Source organism: Bidens hawaiensis, unplaced genomic scaffold (genome assembly GCF_021521415.1).
Source record: "Bidens hawaiensis isolate Kalapana, Puna unplaced genomic scaffold, B.hawaiensis_p1.1 tig00012838_1, whole genome shotgun sequence".
Taxonomy (NCBI): Eukaryota; Viridiplantae; Streptophyta; class Magnoliopsida; order Asterales; family Asteraceae; genus Bidens; species Bidens hawaiensis.
The window spans coordinates 221,164-238,652 of NW_027492071.1; the positions used below are offsets into that span (position 1 = coordinate 221,164).

The window sequence follows — 17,489 nt, forward strand, 5'->3', positions numbered from 1 at the left end:
ATTACAATTAGTCGGTGCTTTATGTGTTATCAGTTTAAGGTTTCACAATCTCCATCCCTCAATTTCTGTCATCACTGCACCCTCATCTCGGTATTGTTATTTTCCCACATTTAATTTAAAATCTTGATCGAAAAGTTCTACAAAAAAAACTACACACAGCCAATTCGCATCACAAATTATTTTTTTATACATATGTTGTGTATGTTCAGAATTAATTCTTTTTAGTCTATTTCTTTCTAAGTGGCCATTTTAGATAGGGTGTATTATTTTGTATTAGGTATATTTTTAAGATTGAGTTGTGTAATTCAAAAAAGGGCTGCGACGTAGCTTGTTGCTCGTTTACTTTTGGTTTAGATGTAATCTCTGGTGTTTAAATCCATAAAGTTGGAATTAAATTAATTATGAGATCATCACACTTTTCAAACAAACTAGTGAGCGCAATGTCACATCCCAACCTAAGACGGAAATGCGGGGGTGCGAACATTTGATTCATAGCTCACAAAGTACTATCATACAATATAAAACATGACAATATCTAATTAATTTATTTATTTCAAACTTTCAAACAGCGCACAAGTTCCAAACATGACAATAATAATCCAAATTAAACAGATAATCCCAAAACGAAATAAAACGCAAATTTCCTTTATTTTAATATTTAACGGTCTCTCTATGTGTTCTTCACCTTAGCTTCAAAACCAACTGATAACCTGCATATGCGTACAAAATAAACATAGATTTATCAACACGAGGTTGAGTGAGATATCACCATTTTTGACACTCGTAGTCATATATAATATAAATGAACAAACAAAATAATATGAGCATAAATCAATCAAACCATGAGGAAATAGTTGTGTCAGTTGACCGATGCCTAGCAAATCGGGCATTGGCTACCATGACTAACATATACAAATGTGGGCGTCGGTTGACCATCGCCATGTGAATCGGGCTTTAACTACTAAGACAGCGTATGATTATACTTTAATGTGATTATGTTGGACCTCTCCGAATGCGATAAAGTAAATGGTTTAGCAAATAGCAGTTAACATTTAATTGATAACACACAAGATTTTCGTTTGCTAGTTGAGTATATATATAATGTAAAAATATGAGATAACACGCATATTTCCCCAAAATCATTGAAAAACAATAAAATATGAGCGGAATGATCTTTCACCTTATTATTTAGGTGAGTTTGCGATATAATAAGAATAAAATGCGATTAAACAAGTGAACCGTCCTTTAACGCGCTGACTGAGTAAATCTGAACATAGTTAAGTTAGAGACAATAAACTATGATTAAAACCGAGAACATATCCGCTAGAATCGATCCAAACGAATGTCTAGAACTCCGGTTATGAGATATTTAACGAATAAGCGAGCTGGTACTGACCAGAATCCGAACAGCGAGTTGGAAGTCAGGTTTTGGTCAGTAGCCTTAAAATCTTGAGAAAAAAAATAAAAGTCTTCTGAACCGAAATTCGGTTCCGACCATAAGTGATAGAAAACGGTTGATCAACGTTGTTGAGCAATATGTCCTTAAACAAGTCGGAGTCCAATTGACCCGTCAATTCCCCTCAATCTTAGAAATTGATTGAGGGTTATTGACTACTGAGCAATAAAGAATAACTTACAGAAGACAACTTACCCGGAAAGTGATTAGATTGTTGAGAAAACGGAGTCAAACACCGAGAAAGTAACAAAGTCAACACGAACACTAACAATCTTGAATAAAATAGCAAGAACGGAGGGGAAATCGTGTGGTTTTTTAGGGTGACAGCTACTACAGATGTTATTAGGGTTTAAGGAAGAGATTTGTAGATGAATAAGGTCTTGTTTATATAGGATTAGTGGACACAAGTTAATTTTAGTCAAATAGTTCGTTTAAGCAACCAAATCTCGTTTAATGACTCAATCAACTAAAATATGATCAAAATTCGTTCTTGATGAAGGGGTTAATGTAAGTGATTATGTACCAATTCTAGAAGTGTTTTCTTGGAGCTTAAAACACGTGATTTGGTCAAAAAAATAAGCGATTTTGCATTAAAACACGAGTTAGAGCTTAAATTACAAAAGATTGCTGATCTGGTGACCTGGCCGCGCCCCGCAATCAGGAATGAACTCCTACGTCGCATGACTCGGTGTGGAGGTGTTTCTGACTTTTCCTTTTTGACCATTTTGGTCCCTGATGTTCCCAAAAATGCCATTTTTTGGCATTTTTAAGAGTTTTTAAGCATTAAAAACAAGTTTAAATAACAAAAAGGGTATAAAAATGAAAATACATCAATGAATACTTACAAATGAATGACTTTATTAATAATAAAGATCCGAATTGCATTCCCGAATACGTTTAAACATAAATAAATACAAATACGAAAAATCCGATATGTTGTATGCAGTTTATTTGATAACGGCCAATTTTCAAAATATTGCTTTAGAACCTCTCATTTCCGCTACCTTGTGGCATTTCACATTTTTTTTTTCAATTCGTGAAAACATTGGACAAAAATACCCTTTTAGGAATTAATAAATCTCAAACCCTAGCGTCATTTTTATTTGCCCCCTTTCTCAATCGATAGATCGTAAACCTATTCACTTGCGGGTCCCCGATCTCGATCTCACTTTTTTTATGCAAAGTAATCACCTTTGCTCCATCGGCTCTTCATCGCGCTGCTTATTCACAATTTGCTCCGATTTGCTTGCATCAATTTTGTGCCACCTATTTCAGCACGATTTGTGATATCCTTAGGTAATTTATACGTTACTTATTTTTTATCTTACTCGATCGATATGCTTCTTTTATGATTTTTTGTTTCTTTTTTGATTGATTTGTTGGTAAATTTTAACTAGTTAATAGTTTGATCGTTAGATACAAACTACAACATTTTTCTAAATATCTTAAATTTTTAAGAAATTTCTTTTGTTTCAATTAATAAAGGAAGATTTAGATTCTAATTGATTTACAAATATTTTTGTGGAACCTAACATTTTTAATGAATTTGTTATGTGAATTTAGATCAATTTGGACATGATTGAATTGTCTTCATTAGCTTTGAAAGATACCATTCTTGAGCTCCTAAGGAAAACACACATTTTTTTTTCGTATATAAATTTTCAATTTTAAAGATATATTTAAAATCAAAATACAGATTGTAAATGAATGGAAGTCTACTATTGTTCATAACACCGACTAAAGGAGCGGCCAATGGGTTTCGTTCGTGTATGGGTGTTCAGGAAATTCGAAAAAAAAAAAAAAACGAAACCGATATATACCACTTCTAGTTTTTATCTGGATATTCGTCTCGAATTGATATGAATAACTAATTCTGATTTGGATCAGAATCGGATATTATTTTTAAAAAATTGAGATTGCTTGAATTATTCGGATACCCGTTTAATCCAATTAACAAACATGTTTTTTAGTGGTGTTTACCGGGTTTGTATGTTCATTTAGACCATTATTTGAAGGAAAAATTTTGAATTTTTCCTTAAGACTAATTTGTATTTTCCGGTTTTGTATGCTCTTTGTGATTCTAAACTAGTCTAATGTTAGAAACAAAAAATAAGAAAAAAGGCAACTTGAAAATTAATAATCTCATATTTTGTGTATTATTGATAATAATTCCATCTTTAAAAGTCCCCGTCACCAGTCCCACCTTTCGACTACTTTTCTCTCAATGGACCTCAGTTAAGTGTATTTTTTTTTCGCATTTCAAACCGACGTTTTAGGGCTTTTGATCAGAAGAAATATATGAGTCGCCTGATGTAAAACTTATATCGAAACGGTGATTTAAATGGCTTGATTTTTTGTTAATTGGAAATTCAAACACCCGAATTAAAGCACTGTTTCGTCTTTTGGATCACCATTTCGAGATAAGTTTTACATCAGACGACTTGTTTCATTCTTCTGATCAAAAGCCCTAAAACGTCTGTTTGAAATTCATGAAAAAAACTTAACGACATTAAATATTTTTTAACGGAGGTCAATTAAGAGAAAATAGTCGAAAAGTTGGACCGTTTGCAGAGATTTTTAAAGGTGAGATTACTATCAGCCAATACACAAAATGTAACATTATTTATTTCCAATTTTCTAAGAAAAAAATATTATTTTGTTTATTACTGATTGTTCAATTAATTTTGGATTATTCGTATTTTATCTGAATCCGATCCTAATTAAATTATGATAGATTCGGTTTGGATCGGATTTCGGATAGACTTCTAAAAACTTCAAACTAAAAAAAACCTAACCGAATAACCTGATTTCTATATGATCCATTGATCACCCCTGGTTTATGTATTAAAATTCTCTAAACTAAATCCATGTGATAAATTATTTTTTGAAAGTATTATTCAGTTTAGACCAATAATTAATCCCTATAATTCTCTAGCACAAACATACGCGTTTCTTCATAATATAATCTCCTTCCAAATAAATTGTGACATTGTCACAATTTACTGATCTAGTGGTAAAATGTTTGACTATCGCAAATTTCGGAGTTGGTTGAAGTCACTGCAAATGGACAATAAAATGAACTTTTAGGTAGGAATGATTCATTACGTAGGAATGAAAAAAGTGGTGTTTGGTTGCTCAATGAAATGGAATCATCCATTACACATGGAATCCCATTCTATCAAATCCATTCCTTCCCACCTCCCTTCTTTTTTTTCATTCAATTCCTCCTTCACCCTACTTTCTCAACAACACCATCACCTAACAACCACCACCAGCACCACCATCGGCACCACCACCAACTCTGCCGACACCACCACCGTTGCCACCACCATCGCCACCGCCACCGCCACCGCCATTTTCGTCGCCGGAGCTACCAACGTCGCCATTGTAGGTTTTTTTTTTGGGTTTAAAAAGTATTCACTTTTTTGAGATAGAAGTGTTTTTATTATTTCAATTTCATTTCTACAATTTTTTTAGATACCAAACAATAAAAATTAATAAATGATTTCATTCCTATAGGTTAACCAAACAAGGAAAATGAATGGTAATGATCCATTTCATTCCCTTGTCAATTTCATTCCTTCTTTCATTTCATTCCCCCTTCATTCCATTACCTCCAACCAAATATACCCTTAGGTGTTAAAAAATTATTGTTAAATAATTATAAAGAAAACAATTTAATATTTTACGGTATCAACAGTTAAAAAATAATAATAATATATTACACAAATGAACTCACAAACTAATTGTTTCTTTATCCACCACTTATAAGGAGATGGATGGTAACCATCGTCAATCACTGATCCGAGCCTCAAGTAGTCAAGTTCCCAATTCCTTTTGGCTTTTGGTTCTGGTTCATTTAAGAGCGCATCTGAATCAGGCGTATATGTATTTGTTTGTTTATAAAATGGCCTTGCTAGGGATGGCAAAAATAGCCTAAGCCTGATGAAAATGACCGAAACATCTTCGATGAGTACGACATTTAAATAAAAACATTCCGTAGGTACAGAACATATATGAGTTAGGTGATACTCAGCCCGATTACTCGAAATCATAAACCTATTTACCCAAACCATTTCACGAATAATATGCCCGGAAAATTTTAATTTTATTTTCCCTTAAACTTGTCTTATAATGCTTTAATTTTATTAGTTTAATTATCTAGAAAATGAACTTTTCTTTGGTAAATGCATTTTGATAATATCATTTGTATTTGTATGTTACCCACTATCTATTGAGGGACATAACAAAATCAACATTTACACTTTTTTAATATTTCAAATTTTATGATGATAATTTGAATACAGATTATCATACTTGCAATAACTAGTAGTTGTTAAAATCATTAATTTATTTAAAAAATGAAAAGAAAAAAATATGCTTAGAAAATCTCAACGGTATTCTTTAACTAGATACCCGACATGTAATTACATGCAAATACCCAACACGTAATTACCCACAATTATGTGCTATGTATTACATAGAACTGAGACATGGTTTTACAATCTGGTATAGTACGGGAATACCCGGGTCTGCTACACATCTATAGGTCGGAGATGCATAGCGAACACCCATTTGTGACAAAGGTACGTTGCGATAAATTTGCGGAAAGTGTATAGGTCGGAAGTTCCTACGCATTTTGGATCGCGATTTCAAATTGTTTTTAGTATTGCTACGCAGTTGTGACACAAAATTTGCTACACGTTTACTGTCATTCTTGTTTGTTAATACTTCTTTTTCAGTTTTGCTTCACGAAAACGGTTTTAAAAAAGATAATCTTGAAAAAGAAAAGAGAAAAATAATCCAGTTTTTCTGGTAAAAATGCATTGTGGTATTTGTTATATTAATTGAAGAAGCAGATTGTGTCTGTTAATTAGTAGTAACCTGCTGATGTGGTACTTGTTATATTAGTTGAAGAAGCAGTAATCGTATGGCGAGTCATGAACAAGCGCCAGCTGTTAACATGGGGAGTAAGAACTTTGAGTATTATTATTTCCAATTCTGCGAGTGTGCAAGAAACCGAACACTCGAGGCTATCCCAAACCATGACGGATGCCTAAAGTTTTCCCCAAAAGGACCTTACGGAACCAGGGATGCGTTGATTTGTTGTGCTTGCAATTGCCACCGAAGCTTTCACCGCAGAGAACTCGTTGTAGTTCAGACATATGCAACAAGACAGTGGGTGAACAATGATCAGCCTTCTGCACCCGGAGTCAACTTGGGAGCCAGCTCCAGCGGTGCTGGTGGCAATTCAGAAAAGCGCGCCCGAACAAAATTCACTAGGGAACAAAAGGACCGGATGCTGGCATTTGCGCAGGGGTTGGGGTGGCGCGCTAAGAAAGAGCACGAGGTGAGTGTTGAACAGTTATGTGCGGAGATAGGCGTCAACAAAAAAGTTCTCAAGGTGTGGATGCGCAACAACAAACACACCTTGGGTAAAATGAACTCATCACAAGCAGTAGTCATGGAATAAGTTTATTGACAATGTTTTTTAAATGCATGGTTCTGGACTTCTTGTTATTGTTGCTTTACTTTTTAACAGTTACTTGTTTCATGTTGCAAGTTTTTGCATCTGTCAGATATCCTAGATTTATTTACTTTTATCTGTTTAGCAATTCATCATTTCTTCCATCTGCCAAACTCACATTAACAGGCTGTGTATCTTGGTTCTTTAGCTTGTAAGCTAAAAACACTGTGAAGTGATCAAATACTTATCTGATTAAATATTATACTAGGTTTGATAAGTGTGTATTATATGAGTTGAATAGATGAAATAGTAAATAGTTACTATAAGGAAGATTTAGGAATTAAAAACGATAAGACGGTGAGAGTTGAAATAAAAGTGTTTGAAATTTTAGTGCAAATGTGTTTTTTCACTTATTTTGGACACAAATAATTATTGGTATTTGTTTTTAATATATTTATTATTTGGTACGATCGTGTCCTTCTATGTAAAAGGATCACGATGAATCAAAATGTGCCCAAAATGGAGTTAAGATGAATGCAAAACAGACGGGTTCCTGCTGCGGTTGTTGTACCATGGGAGACAAACAGGTTCACATGAGTGGCCTGAAATCTTTTTTAAAGGATCTCCGCTTAACAAAAATCCTCAGCCACCCCCCGTTGTATTTTGCTTTTAGTTTCTAGTTTTGTTTTTCTTCCAATTGTAATTTAGTTTCAAGGATGTAATGGCGTGCTTTGCATATTCTTTCTTCTATTTCCGTGTATCTTTTGTGAAGGGCCGGCCTACAAAAAGAAGCCAAGTAAAAGTAAGTTTAGACTCACAAAGTTATGCAGGTGGTAATAAATAGCTACTTTCAGTTATGCCTTTGGTGATTATAATTAAATGGTTTATATGTTTATAGGGTTGAGACTTAAATGGTTTATGTCTATAGGGTTGAGACTTGAGAATTGAGGGGTTAGTTTTTGAGAGTTAGAGAAGCGGTAATAAAACTATAATACCCAATACTTGTTTATACTAACTTAGATACTTGTTTATACTAACTTAGAAGGTGTTTGGGATTCCTTATTTTACCTCCTTATAACTTTTTCCATAAGTTAATAAGTTATAGCATTGTAACTTATTAACTTATCCTCTCATAATAACACAAAGTATCAAACACCTTCTAACTTTTTCAAAAGTTAATATGCTTAAAATAAGCAATCGCAAACACCCCTTAATGGCCATTAACTTATTTCCAACGACCACAATGGACTATATAGCCGTTATGCTAACATCAATAACCAACCGGTTAGCAACCTCTTTAGAAAAACCATTTTTTTTCTTGAAAACTCCAAACCGGTCTCTAACCTATGGTTATTTACACACCAACCCGGTTTCGGTTTTGGGTCGGGTTCGATTGACCGGTTACAAGTAGTTGAGTTGGGCTGTTGTATTATTAACAAGAATGGCAATTTCATTTTCCACACTCACATCGTCGGCAGTTCGTCGGCGATTACCGTTAGTCGGGGCTTTCTGTGTGCTGAGTTTAGGCTTTCACAATCTCCATCCTTCATTTTCTTTCACCACTTTTCCCTCATCTCGGTACTGTTATTGTTTTCCCAATCCATTTTTAGGGTTTGTTATTGGCTTCTGTACTCAATTGAATTGAATTGATTCAGGTTGAGTTCAGGTAGCAAAACGCAGGGGTTTCACAGTACTAGTATAAGAATGGAAGCCTCCAATCAGAACACGGTGCCGAGTATTGTTGTGTACGTCACTGTGCCCAACAAAGAAGCAGGTTTCGACTAACCTTCCTTACCTTGCTGCCTCTTTTGTTATTACAATGTGAACTCGTTCATTTAAGTGTGTGTTCTTTTAGTTACACAAACAACCATGAAGTCATGTTTTGTTCGTTCATTTATGTACGTGAATGTTTGTTTATCTTCAGCTATGTTCGTGAACTGTTTGTTTTGATTTTAAATGATCTAACACAAACATGAACACAATTATTTATCCAACTAAGTGTTTGTGTTCGTTTAAAGTTAAAAAAGCAAACACAAACATGCCCTTGTTCGTGTTCGTTTGCCGTTTAGTTCGTTTACAAAATGTATTTGATCAATGTTTGCGCTGATTCATTTAGATATTTTTTATGTTATGTTTTTGGAGCCTGGTGTCTCAATCGAGCATTTGAGCCCGGGATAGAGGTAGGGTTTGTCCCTGGCACACCCTCCCCATACCCTACTAACGACACTGATATCGATTGTTTAGTTTTCTAGATGTGTCTATGACCAAATTTTGATTTGATTGCATTATTCTTGCTGCTTGATTTTGTACCCTTTGTTTAGGTAAGAAATTGGCAGGAAGCATTGTGAAAGAAAAGCTTGCAGCTTGTGTTAACAGAGTACCAGGTATGTGACTTCATATCATAATTTTTATAATTGATATTCTTCTTGTTGCATAATTTTTATAATGTTGATAACATTGTTGTGTCTGCTATTGAAGTTACTTGATAAATGCAAAGGGTTTATCTTTTGCTTTGTAGCCTTTGTACTTTGATGACAAAAAATGTTTAAAAATTTGGGTAAGCCTTAACCAGTAATTTTTGCTTCTGTAGCTTAGGTATTTAATGATGCGCGTGTTACATTGAGTTACTGATTTGTTAAATCGTCGTACTAGGCTTTTTTTAAAACGTATCATTGTGTGAACATAAAAATCTGTATGAAAAAAGTAGACACTTCACGCTGCACATTTGGACATTTTGGTCAAAAAGCGCCAAACCTCACGGATTTTGAGCGTATGATTTGAAAAACAAGTCACGTGGGTCTTTATCCTTTGAGTGCAGGTATTGAGTCGGTGTACCTGTGGAACGGTGAGGTATGATTTGTACTTTTGGCTTTTATAACACCCGAAAATTAGAAATATCCATTTTATGTTGTGACTATTTACATCAGCTTAAAGTGAATTTCACACTTTGTTGTGCAGATACAAACCGATTCAGAGGAACTGCTCATAATTAAAACCAGAGAGTCCCTTCTGGATGCTCTAACCGAGCATGTCAAGCAAAACCATGAATATGAGTAAGGGCATTTAATACTGCTGGTATAGTCATTAAGGAGTCAATTTGAATTTTGATGTTGAACTAATGATGATGATGTTGTTGCAGTGTGCCTGAAGTGATTGCGTTGCCTATAACGGGTGGCAGTGTCCCCTATTTGGAATGGCTCAAAAATAGCACCCGGGAGTGATCAAGTGAGATGTTTAGGGTACTGGTGTGTGATTTAAGGTTACTATGACTCGGAGATGATTGTGTTTGTGCTGAATAAATATAACAGATGGATCTTAAGAGGCTATAGTGTCCTGGTCAAATAAACTAGTTATAATCAAAACAAAAGGCTATAGTGTGTCAAAGGGATCAGAATGAGCTTGTATCCAGTTTACATAACCGAGCTGAGATAGGAGCTCGAACTTTGGTTGATTTGGTTTGGTTTTTAAATAATAAGTTGAAAGAAAACAGGTAACTTTGTTGGTGATTCAGTTTGATATTAAAGTTAACATACAGGTTCAACTAGGTTCGTACTTCTCTAAAACAATGATAAATCACAAGTTTCATAGGCAATAAATCAATCAAAAACGGTAAAGTTTGATGGCAACCTAAAATTATATTAAGATGTGAAGAAAGAGGGCAGTCAACCAGAAGATGATCACTTTTCTGTGGCTTATTCTGTGTTGTTTATAGCATCTAAGTTTATTCCTTTGGTGAAGAAGACTCAAATTTTTAAGAAAAATAATTAATTCTTTTTCTTCTGGCTTACTAGATAAACTTGATTAGGTTTCACAGACTCCGCAAAATCAAACTGATACCACTGTAGGATTTTATGCATCCCTTTTAAATAATTTTGCAGATTAAGAAAGATACAATGACCATTCTAGCATTTAATCAAGAATGTTCACAGAATCTAAGTTACTAGAATAATGAAACTAACATCACAACCATAGTAAAGTTTGTGGTGGAAAATTCAACTAGAGGAAATCCACAACATTCCAACGTCCAAGGTTGCAAGCCCACACGCATACACCAGGAATCGAACCCTGTCCAGTTTGGTTGTGCATGGAAAATCACCATAAGGCGAAACTGACTTTGTGTCGGTTTCTTCTTGCGCATGACGGCCAAAGAAAGGAAGGGAGGTGGACAGCTTCTAAGGATTACTCGTCTACAGCTTGGGCTTGAGACTCAATCAAATGGTTAATATGGTTAATATTATGGGATCACAAGCACCTTATGTATAATACCGTAACTTACGCTTTTTAGTTTTCGGCTAAACAGTATACTTGTAAAATTGTTATTTTTCCTTAAACTCAGTTACACAAGAAATCTTTAATTTCATTTGTCCGTTATTTTTTCTTACTCAGTTACACATGAAATCTTTAATTTCATTCGTGTTCCTTCAAACTCCCGAAAACAAAATCACATATTTTTTCACAAAAACAAAATCGCATTAGTTGTAAAACCGTCCCTATTTAAGTGATGCTTCATATCTGACTCGAAAACTTGCCTGTGGGTGGAAACCACCACCATCCAATTAACATTGCATTTAGTTGACATTTCACCATCCATTGAAATATGATCCAAGTCAACCCAATTAAATTTTGGCAACAAACATAATTTTTTTATAAAATTATTAAAATAAACAAGTAAAATATATCGTTGAGCTAGACATGCTCGCATGTTAGACACGAAATTGACCCAACCCATTAACACAAAACCCGAACCTGTGAATATTTTGTGTGTGTTTGTTCTCGTATCATGTCACAGCTCACCTGTTCAATCTCAACCTCCCTCCATTCAATGTATATAAGTGAGATTTGGGTAACATGCAAGTTGGTCATAAATGAAAGTGCAGATTCTTTTATCAAGGTCAAACATATGAAACAGAACGATTAGCCAGGATACAAATGACCATTTAACACACTTAACTACTTTATGGCTCATCCAGCTGATCCTGCAATAAACCCCCCCAAAAAAAAGTCATTTTCTACACCTATAAACAATAATATGTATACACATAACAATGTCTGTCTGTGGTGGGGTATTGACCTGTGCATCTGAAGTCCAAAGGGTGAGATTGTCCCTCAATAGTTGCATGATAAGAGTGCTATCTAGAGGTGTTCAAAAAAACCGGTTACGGAACCGGTTTGGCCGGTTCAACCGGAAACCGGTTTTTTAAAAACCGGTTTTTTTAAAAACCGGTTTGACCGGTTTACGTAACCGGTTTACGTATCGGTTATACGTTTTGGAGCCAAAACCGGTTTTATAACCGGTTTTTTTTATAACCGGTTTTTTTTAATAACCGGTTATTAAAAAACCGGTTAACCGGTTTTTAAAATAACCGGTTTATTACCGTTATAAAAAAAACCGGTTAACCGGTTTTTTAATAACCGGTTAACCGGTTAAACCGGTTTTCGAACGTTACCAAACGGCTTTATAGCCGTTTTTTTTTTTTTTTTGACCGTTTTTTAGCCGTTTTTTTTTTGTTTTTTTACCATTTTACCCCCACAAACATCTATATATAGTTTAGGTTGGGTATTGGTTAGATCACACTTGATTATACAACTCCAAACGCTCTAAACGTTTATTTCATACGCGATTATACAACTCCAAACGCTCTTCTTTCGTAGTCGTTTATTTCATACTCGAGTATACCACTCTTAATTCGTAGTCGATTATCATGGCCTCCCAAAGTGCTGCTTCATCGGTCAACATGGGTGCCTCGAACACGGGAGAAACCGTCGTTCGGGTCATCCCCACGAAACGAAACCAAGATATTTGGCAACATTTCGACCTATGCGAAATGTCTAACGGAACCCGTGTTCGAAATGTCTAACGAAACCAAGATATTTGGCAATATTTCACTCCACCAGCTGTAGAGATGTCGATTTGCTACAAGGATTACTTGGACTCTTTAGATAGGGCACAACATCAACGCTCACTCGAGGGGGAAATGGAGTATGAGGCGGTCTTGTATGAAGACGAGGTCAATCAAGGACACACTCAACCAATGACCGATGAAGAAGCCGCGTACGACGATTACCTAAGGAATAGTTCGGGATCGGGTAGCGAAGAAAATGAGTAACAAACATCAACTTGTTAATATAATCGTGTCTAAGCATTCTTTAATGTTTGTATTTTTGAGTTACGAATATGCGATAACGATTTAATGTTTGTATTTTTAATGTAAAAGCTATAAATGAAAGTTATGTGTTTTTAATCTTCCAAGCAAAGAATGCTAACAACGAAACCCTAAACCCTAAAGCAAAAAAAAAAAAAAAAAAAAAAAAAAAAAAAAAAAAAAAAAAAACCGGTTAACCGGTTAGACCGGTTATTAAAAACCGGTTGTAAAAAAACCGGTTTAATAACCGGTTCTAACCGGTTTCTAAACCGGTCCAAACCGGTTTGGCCGGTTTGAGTTTTCATTGACAAAAACCGGTTAATAACCGGTCCGGTTATTAACCGAACCGGTTTTTTTCTGGATAAAAAAAACCGGTCCGGTTAATAACCGAACCGGTTTTTTCAAAAAAACCGATTTGTGCACCTCTAGTGCTATCCTTGTATGAGTCTTCACCCAGAGTGTCCAGCTCAGCAATCGCTTCCTCAAATGCCTACTCATTAAAAAAAACACCTTATTAATAAAGTTTAGAATAGTCTCTGATTAGTTTATAATTACCCTGCCAAAACTACATAATCAACAACCATTGAATTTAAAACTGATGCAGCACACGCAAATGATCTTACATCTTTAAAATTAACAGAAAAATGCACCAAAATCAAGGCAAACAATTCAAATGGATATGCAAGTTACCTCTTTGGCCATGCTACACGCCTTGTCAGCTGAGTTCAGAATCTCATAATAAAACACTGAGAAGTTAAGTGCAAGACCTAATCTTATCGGATGTGTTGGAGCCAATTCCGCCAGTGCAATATCCTTCACAAACAGAATAAGATACAAATTAATTAACAAGTATAACGTTCTGTAATCTTAATCAACAATTTGATTAACTCAATGCACTGATTATAACTTTAAACCAAACAGCACAGTACCTATGTAAATCAAATTACATAAACAACAACCTACAGAAATGAACAGAAAACCGAACAAATATCTAACAATCTACTTCTTTCGGAATTAACGGAAAATTGAACAAATATATAACAATCTACAGGGTTTAACAGAAAACTTGACAATTATAACACAGAAAATTGAACAAATATTTAACAATCTACAGAAATTAACTGAAAAATGAGCAAATATATAAGGAATTAACAGAAAATTGAACAAAAATATAACAATCTACCGGAATTAACAGAGCACTGAAAATATATAAAGAATTAACAGAAATTGAACAAAAATATAACAATTCACCGGAATTAACAGAAAATTTTACAAGTGTATAAAAATATATAACAATTTACAGAAATTAACTGAAAATTAAACAAATATATAACAATCTACATGAATTAACTGAAAACTAAACAAATATATAACAATCTACAGAAATTAAGAGGAAGTTGAACAAATACACAACAATCTACAGGAGTTTACAGAAAATTAAAACAAATATATAGCAATTTAAAAGGAGTTAACAGAAATTGAACAACCTGAGCAGCTTTGTAGGAATTCATAGTAGCCTCAGCAGCCTCCTTACGCTCATCGCCAACTTTAAACTCGGCCAAATACCTATGGTAATCTCCCTTCATCTTCAAATAGAACACCTTCGACTCACCGCTAGACGCCGACGGCACCAGATTGGAGTCCATAAGCTTCAATATACCAGAGCACACATCCGACAGCTCATTCTCCACCTTAGATCTGTAGTCCTTCACCAGCATCACGTGCTCTTCGTTCTTCCGTGACTCCTCCTTCTGCTCGATCGATGACACGATGCGCCACGCGGCTCGGAGCGACCCAATGACGTTTTTGTAAGCCACGGAGAGGAGGTTACGCTCCTCGACGGTCAGTTCGGCCGAGGGGGTGGTGACTAGGACCAGCTTTTCCATGAACTTGACCATCTCTTCGTAACGCTCGGTTTGCTCCGCGAGCTTGGCTAAGTAGACGTACTGGTCTCTGGTTAGGTTGTCTGCTCCGGTGGCCATTGATGGTTGACGGAGAATGAGGAGTTTAGGGGTGGATATATGTATGATGAAATTGGATTGATTGTGTGCTTCTCGGTGTATGCTGTACTCGGTGTGTCTAATTATTTTCTATAGTCGTTGGTGCATAAATAAATGAATCTAGGCTAATTCTTTTTAGGGGTGTATTGTAATTGGGAAAAAAAAAAAGGATAAATACACCACCGTTACCTCCGCATGTTCATGTTCATCTTCCAACAGTCATGTAGTGATTGCAGTCATTGGAAAGAAAAAACTATATTGTAAAAAAACTAACCTTGTAATTTGTAAGTATATTATCTCAATTCATACTTTTTTTTACCAATGATCCTTCTCAAAAACTTCTAAATTAGATCTCAAATCTCAAAGCTTCAATGTATTCACATGTTGCCAAAAAGTCAATTTAGCTGAAGAATTTACAAAAATCAACCAATAGCAATGTTTTAAAAATCGGTACGTATCAAGGTTGAGCACGGTTCGGTTTGGTTCGATTATTAGGCGAAATCAAAACCGAAATCGAAGTAATCGGTTATTTGAATATGCAAATCGTTCGGTTTTCGATTTTTCGGTTAATTTTGGTTTCGGTTCGGTTATTTTCGGGTTTTTTTTTTCAATTATGTGTTGACATTGCAAAAAAACATTAAAAAATGAAAATGCATATTTAAGCTTGTATAAGAACATGTTAAAGTACCACAGTCCACATATATATTGAATTCAAAAAACAAAAACAGGCATGTGCTGCGTGGAAGTATCAACTATACAAAGTTGCTAAATAGAGTTTAAAAATTAAAAATTATTAAAAGTTTAGTCTTGATCTTCATTCATCATCTTATTTACTTATTCTAAAAGTTTAGTCCATTACTTATCATTTTGATAATCTTTATCATCATCAATCGGTTCGGTTCGGTTTTTTAAAAATGGATAACCGAATAGAAACCGGAATTTCGGTTTTTCAAAATAACAAAAATCAACCGTAGGTTAATGCTTCGGTTCGGTTTTTTCGATACGGATTTTCGGTTAATTCGGTTTCGATTCAGTTAATTCGGTTTTCTGCTCACCTCTTGTCACAGCCCCCGACCCCTATACCCCAGGAGGGGAGCCGTGAACGTTGAGTAGTGGTATCGGAGTTTATTAAAATAATTTACAGCGGAATATTTCATCAGAACCGTAGTTAGGAAAAACAATCAGAGTCATAAAAACACCAAAATTTTTATTTAATAAACTGGGATTTAAAAACCCATTTTTATACAAACATAGGTTTTATAGGGATAAATCCTAATTTACAAAACATTTTTTTCTTCTTATTTCTTCACTTCTTCTTTTAATTATTATTATCTTTTTTTTTGAATTGTTTTATGGTTTGTTATACCTCCACCGGTTATAACAGATTTCGGTAAGGTAACCAGCATTTTGAGCCTGATACTTTTAGAAGGTTTGCTAGAACGTAGTATCGCCGATTTTTTTTAGAAAATGCCGGTTTAAACCGGAAAATTGGTTTTAAAACCAAGAGATTTTTGATATTTTTTTGCAACCCATATTTTTTAAAAACGACTCTTAACCTAGCAGATAAAATTAAAATGAGTAAACACACTGCACAACAATTCGTTAATCAACCAATTCCGTATCTTGCAAATCAAAGGCTGGTTTCTTTACATCTTTTATAATTGATTATTTTCATATATAAAATAAAACTTTCTATTTGACTCGATCATTATATATGTGTGATGTTTGGTTCATGACTTCACGTGTAACGTTTATTAATGTACTTTAGTGTTATTTTTGAGTTGAAGTTGTATTTATATGAATTACATGGTAAACTATTCAACCAAGTTGAACCTTACGATTATCCCAGTTCAACTGGTTATACCATTTTTAAACCAAATCCGATTCAAGTAAAATAACAGTTTTAAAACATTGGTCTATAGCCACACAATACGAACTGCGAAATCGACCCCTATTCAACCCACAAATGTTTTCACAATTCAAACACTATGCACAAAATCAATATCTATTCCATTAATTTTCCCAATATCATTTCCAATCCAAGAATCATTTTCATCACAACAATCATACGACAATTTGGTCTTCCCCAAGAGCAATGCTAATTCCAACAACCCTACCCTCAACCCCGATAAGACGAAGAATTTGACGAAGAAACTGTACCTAACACACAACAAGACAAAGAACCTGACAAATAAATATTTACCCAATGCAACGACACGGGACATCTTCTAAGCTGAGAAACTAAAAGAAAAAAATGAATCGACAGAGAAAAAGTGGCGTTGGTTGATGCTTAAGTATGTATATTAGTCGAAAGACCATGTGCATGAGAATCAAGAACTTTCTTTTGTAAAGTTTTCATAGGCAATAGGTTGCTAGTTGCGTCTTTCATATAAAAAAAATGCATTCGATTATTAAAAATTTGG

The 17,489-nt window shown here is 34.7% G+C and overlaps 2 protein-coding genes and 1 pseudogene across 2 annotated transcripts; 2 read left to right on the forward strand and 1 right to left on the reverse strand.

The window, feature by feature from the left end:
* Positions 1-6,386: 6,386 nt before the first annotated feature.
* LOC143542413 (zinc-finger homeodomain protein 2 pseudogene) lies at positions 6,387-6,929 on the forward strand (annotated as a pseudogene).
* Positions 6,930-8,355: 1,426 nt separating this feature from the next.
* Positions 8,356-10,212, forward strand: LOC143542391 (protein CutA, chloroplastic-like). The gene is made up of 6 exons (XM_077034986.1): positions 8,356-8,501; positions 8,579-8,697; positions 9,245-9,307; positions 9,742-9,773; positions 9,882-9,976; positions 10,063-10,212. Exons 1-6 carry the CDS (start codon positions 8,365-8,367, stop codon positions 10,142-10,144), a joined length of 528 nt encoding a protein of 175 aa, XP_076891101.1. The 5' UTR covers positions 8,356-8,364; the 3' UTR covers positions 10,145-10,212.
* Positions 10,213-11,714: 1,502 nt separating this feature from the next.
* Positions 11,715-15,059, reverse strand: LOC143542393 (14-3-3-like protein G-BOX factor 14 kappa). Its single transcript, XM_077034987.1, has 5 exons — positions 14,554-15,059; positions 13,757-13,879; positions 13,490-13,556; positions 11,995-12,056; positions 11,715-11,899 (listed from the first exon to the last, which is right to left on the reverse strand). Exons 1-5 carry the CDS (start codon positions 15,046-15,048, stop codon positions 11,879-11,881), a joined length of 768 nt encoding a protein of 255 aa, XP_076891102.1. The 5' UTR covers positions 15,049-15,059; the 3' UTR covers positions 11,715-11,878.
* Between the last annotated feature and the right edge of the window lie 2,430 nt (positions 15,060-17,489).

Excerpts from the sequence above, each read along its gene's own strand:
- LOC143542391 (XM_077034986.1), top strand. The coding sequence starts at position 8,365 with ATGGCAATTTCATTTTCCACACTCACATCGTCGGCAGTTCGTCGGCGA. Across the intron at positions 8,502-8,578 it reads ACCACTTTTCCCTCATCTCG|GTTGAGTTCAGGTAGCAAAA; the intron begins GTACTGTTATTG and ends GAATTGATTCAG. Across the intron at positions 9,977-10,062 it reads AAGCAAAACCATGAATATGA|TGTGCCTGAAGTGATTGCGT; the intron begins GTAAGGGCATTT and ends ATGTTGTTGCAG.
- LOC143542393 (XM_077034987.1), bottom strand. The coding sequence starts at position 15,048 with ATGGCCACCGGAGCAGACAACCTAACCAGAGACCAGTACGTCTACTTA. Across the intron at positions 13,880-14,553 it reads ATTCCTACAAAGCTGCTCAG|GATATTGCACTGGCGGAATT; the intron begins GTTGTTCAATTT and ends CTGTTTGTGAAG. Across the intron at positions 11,900-11,994 it reads TTTGGACTTCAGATGCACAG|GATCAGCTGGATGAGCCATA; the intron begins GTCAATACCCCA and ends GGTTTATTGCAG.